The 5,018-nt window shown below is 48.0% G+C and overlaps 1 protein-coding gene across 2 annotated transcripts in view; it reads right to left on the reverse strand.

Annotated features, from left to right (window-relative positions):
- TBXAS1 (thromboxane A synthase 1 (platelet)) overlaps positions 1-5,018 on the reverse strand; it is a 227,695-nt gene that overhangs the window by 12,546 nt on the left and 210,131 nt on the right. For both annotated transcript variants that reach the window (XM_011995459.1, XM_011995460.1), the window contains exon 8: positions 2,414-2,505. In XM_011995459.1, the coding sequence (XP_011850849.1) occupies positions 2,414-2,505 (92 nt within the window). The remainder of the gene's footprint in view (positions 1-2,413; positions 2,506-5,018) is intronic.

The raw sequence follows: 5,018 nt of genomic DNA on the forward strand, positions 1-5,018 counted from the left end.
GGTGTGGGGCAGGTGTGCAGGTGCAGGGCAGGTTTGGGGCAGGTGTGGGGAAGGTGTGACTCAGGAGAGCAAGGCTGGATGGAAGTTGGCCATTCTCTTGTCCTACCAGTGCCAGCGCTCCTCCCTGCACACCTCATGCTGCATGCAGCTGAGCGGGCACTGCAGTTCCACCCGTGCCACCCACTGCCTCTCGCCCGCCTCTGCAGGGCCAATGAAACAGGCTTATGTCTCCATTTAACCTGTAGGAAGGAGAGGCACAGAGCAGCATGGGGCTCACAATCACACAGTAAACCAAGGCCAGGGCTGAGATGGTCTTCTGACACGCCCACTAGACCTGTTGGATGAATTCTAACTACTTCATCCAGGTTCTCTAGTTTCTGTCTGGTCCTCAGGTGAGATCACTGGCTTCCTGGTCCGCCTGTGCCGACTTCCTTTCCTGCTCTGCTGTTTATAACGGGTCAGTGGAGAATTGGCCACCGCATTTTCGTGTTGAAGAGCCTAATCCCTTTGTTATTCAACATGACATCTATACAACGTCTTGTCTGATGGATTCATGGCTGAGTTTAGGTCCAGGAAGTACTGCATCCATTGATCAGTTTCTGTGCTGTCCTCTTGCTGGAGAACACACCCATTTGGCTTGGCTGCTCTCCCTCTTGGCCAGGAGCCCTGGTCACCAAGCCAAAGCTGGACCCCAGCTATCAGCCGGGGCCCTGTAAGGCCTTCTCTCCTTTAAATGGCCTTTGTTCTGTTTGATCACTGAATGCTTTATCTTGAACTTTATTTTAACATGTACACCAGCTGCCCACAATCCCCTTGGAAGAAAGCTGGATATCAATTATGAAAAAAATAAGGCTGGGAATGGTGGCTCACGCCTGTAATCCCAGCACTTTGGGAGGCCAAGACCAGCAGATCAGCTGAGGTTAGGAGTTTGAGACCAGCCTGGCCAACATGGTAAAACCCTGTCTCTACTAAAAATACAAAAAATTAGCCAGGCACGGTGGTGGGCACTTGTAATCCCAGTTACTTGGGAGGCTGAGACATGAGGATTGCTTGAACTCAGGAGATGGAAGTTGCAGTGAGCCAAAATCACACCATTGCACTCCAGCCTGGGGGACAGGGCAACACTCCATCTCAAAAATAAATAAATAAATAAATAAATAAATAAAAGAAAGAAAGAAAGAAAGAATTGGATGACAGTTTGCAAGAGGCTCCCAAGGATATCAGGGAAGGGCTGCACATCAGGTCTTAATGCTGGCATGGGGAGAGGGTGCACAGAGCCCCTGAGTGACTGACCTGCTTCTGCACCAAAACCTAAAACCCTGCGTCCTTGAGGATGATGCAATTCCAATCACACCACTGGAATTTTCTGTATTTGCTTCTGGACTTGCATATTTGGACAATATATACAATTGCATTATTTGTAATGCATTTGTGTTGAAATATCATTTTGAGATACCCTCAAATCATCCACACATTCTCTTTAAAAATGGTGAAAGGTATCTCCATATGGTTTATGTGATCTAGTAATTCATAAGAGTGTTGAGTGGAATTTATCACATACGGTTAATGCTTTGTGCTGCTTTTGTTTCTAGAGCTTGAAATCTGGCTGTTATTTCACTCTCTGTAAGGGTCTGGGGACATGAATTAAGACACCCTTCTCTATGGAGTGCCTTGTGTGGGAGAGTTTGAACGAAGCACAATAGGTGGTTTTACCCTCAGGATACCCACAGCTTGGTGTGATCGGCTGGTTGGTGTGTACATTAGTGAAATGCCATGCAGTGGCAGACATGCATCCAAGAATATAACATGAGTTACAGCTCAAAGTGCTGGGGAGGGAGGGCAGGGAGGACCAGATGAGGCAAGCCCAACACAGACATCCTGAGGGGCGATGAGACGTTTTGGAGGGTGAGTCATGTTGGAGCTCCAGGATTGGACAGCTGAGGGTGTTGGATGGCAGGAAGGAGCTACCAGGATTCAGACAGTCCCCTACTGGAATGCCAGCTCCAAGACTGGTCAGGGACTTTTATCTGTTTTATATACAGCTGATTTCCCAGTGCTTGGCACAGAGTAGATGCTCAATAAACAATTGCTGAATGAATGAATGAATAATGAATGAACAGGCAGGGGAAATGGCAAAAACCAGCAAAGGCTAGGAGACCAAAGGGCTGGTTTGGGGTGGGGAGGAAGGCAGTGTTAAGAAAAGGCCAGTGAAGCTTTGAGAAGGTTGTTAAGCTATAGGAAAGTGGGCCAGATATCTGAGGTGTCCTGGAGGATACAAAGGAACCCAGGACTCAGGCGTTGCCCTCCAGAAACACATGCGGTAACTGATGGAGGAGGGCCCTGACCTGCAGGGTGGGGTATGGAGTAGGGTTAGGGGGTAGGGACTGGGGCAGGGGAGGGGGCTGCCACACACCTGAAAGCCGGTGGGTACATCCTCAGCGTCTCTGCAATCACCATGTCCAGATAGGGCAGGCCTTCCTTGAGGCTGCAGAACTCAGGGACCATCTGATGGAGCGGTCATGACAAAGGGAGAAGTTCATGTTAGCCCGACTCTCATGGCATTTTGTCTTTTCCTTAAATTTCAATCTTGTTTCCAACTTTGGCAAACATTTAAACGGAAACCCCACAAAATGAAAAGTCGATATGACCCAAATTGCATCTGATTGGCATTCAGTGTGTTCTGTTGTGCTTACATTTCACGGTGCTAGCCTGGGGCTCAGGGGTCCTTGTAATACAGAGAAGTTTGGTTATAAAACTGCAGCGGCAGCCACAGCTGCCAGCATTTGTTGGGAGCTGACGGTGTGGCCGACCAAGTGCAGCATAGATGTTCCCTCATTGGATCCTCCACTAAGCCAGTGTGGCGGCTACTTCCCCATCTCTCAGATGAGAAAACTGAGGCTCAAAGAGCCTGTCACATGGATAGTCATGGCACATTATGAAGTTAAAAGACAAATAGAGAAATAGCAAATAAAAAGTTTTGCAACCTGTATAAGGGATTAGAAGTAACAAAAAACCAAAGAGCTGCTGTCAATCAGTAGGAAAAGACAACTAGCTAGAAAAATGGTCAACGGATATGAAAGGGTAAAACACAGAAGCTATATGAGTTACTATGATGAGAAATGCAAGTTCGAATGAGATTCCATTCGAATCTTGCACAGGTCAGATTAGGAACAGTTGGAAAATGTTGATTATATTTCAGGGGGTGCAGATGTGGGGATCCTAACACCCCGTGGGTGACTATCCTGGAGTGACACTCTTGTCACTCCCTGGCTGCCCCTCTTTGGCCTGAAGATGAACACGTGTGCCCATGAGCTCTTGAGCAGGGTGAGGGCGCACCGGGGTTAAGGAAGCTTATTTGCTGCTCTGCCAGTTCCCCACAGACGTGGAATGAGTTATCTGGTTGGTAGGTGATGGTCTCACTTTCTTCACCTAGATAATGCTAATCCAGGAGGAGTCCCCAAGGTGAGGGATTGCTTTCTTCTGTTCCCTCTTTTTCCCAGAGCAGCAGGAGGCCGGCCTCCAGGGCAAGTCCATTCGGAAGCCGCCAACGTTCCAGGGACAGGTGCTGGGAGGCCTAGTTCCTCCATCTGCAGGGGGAGCCCTTCACAGCCCTGGAGCAGCCACTGGCTGCCCTGCCTGGGATCTCAGCCAGCTCTCAAAGTGAATTCCAGGATGGGCAAGGGTCAGCAGCAGCAGCATCACCGGGGAACCTGTTAGAACTGTCTTGATGGGGGCAAACCTCTGCCCACCCCCAGCCCAGGTACTGAGTGTGTCATAGCACAGAGGTTTAGAGATCCTTGGAGGTTAGTCTGCTGTGGTTGGCTGGGGAAGGCTGTGGAAAGGGAAGACATCTGGACTAATTTCTCTAGACCCTGCCTCCCTGGCTGGGTCTCAGTGCATGTGGCTGGTGACTGATAGGGCCCTTGGATGCCTGGAAGGGTCTGGACTCCCCCAGCTCATCCCGTATGTCCAGGCCTGAAAGAGCATCCCCCTTGGGTGAACCTGGAGGCATCCTCTCTTCCTGCTTTCAGTCTCCCTAAGTTTGGTTTGTGTTTGTCTCTTCTGGCCAACAAGTCATAAAACACCAATTGTGTAATTTCAGTGGTTCTGCATATGAGTTAAATGCTCTGAAATTTACATTTAAAACTGGCATCGCTTGATATAAAGATGAATGGTAAAATGCTTGCTAATAATTTAAAATTTAGAGTTTTCTTAGAACGACAGTAAATAGAAAATAAAAAGCACCACGACAAGTCGAAAAAGAGACTACAGAAGAAATGAAGAAGCTCACTGACCCACGAGGGACACTTCCCCCCGCTCTGGGAATAAAGGCTACCACACTTTTATTTCTCACTGGGCCTCACAGATCCTGTAGCCAGCCCTGCAGGCCAAGATTGACTGGCCCAAAGGGACCAGGCTGGAAATTTGGATCTGGGACCAAAAAAAAGAAGTTTTTCTCCAGCAGGCGGCAACTGAACACAGGGAAGTGGAGACCCATTGTTGGCCACATTTGGCCTCGTGGATTAATGAGCAGAAAACAGCAGTTGGCCTCAGGAAAGAAGAAATGAATCAGATATACACAGCAACGCAGAAGCAAAGGACGGACAGACCATTTCTTGGTGCCCCATAGAGTTCCAGTTCCTATTTGCTATCTGCTCCTCCTGGCAGGTAGTCCTGTGGGTGGCATCTTGGTACCTTCCAACAAGTTCTCACTTGTGGCTAAAGTTAGCGACATTCTGAATTCCATTGTCTGCAACCAAATGAATCTTAACAAATGCAGGAATATACATGCATCAAACAAGAAACAGAGGTGCGGTACACAAAAATAGGGAACTATATCTCAAAAAGAAAAACTGGATCTGGGAGCAGCATCCCTAATGGGTAAATGATGTTGGTTCCTCAAAGAAAATTGTATGGCTTGTAAGCTGTCACGGTTTGTCAAAGAAAGAAAACTTTTTAAGATAGGCTAAGGGAATTTTGTATTAGAAAATCAAAGTCTTTATTTACTCTTTCCCCAG

This window comes from Mandrillus leucophaeus, unplaced genomic scaffold (genome assembly GCF_000951045.1).
Source record: "Mandrillus leucophaeus isolate KB7577 unplaced genomic scaffold, Mleu.le_1.0 Scaffold49, whole genome shotgun sequence".
Lineage (NCBI taxonomy): Eukaryota > Metazoa > Chordata > Mammalia > Primates > Cercopithecidae > Mandrillus > Mandrillus leucophaeus.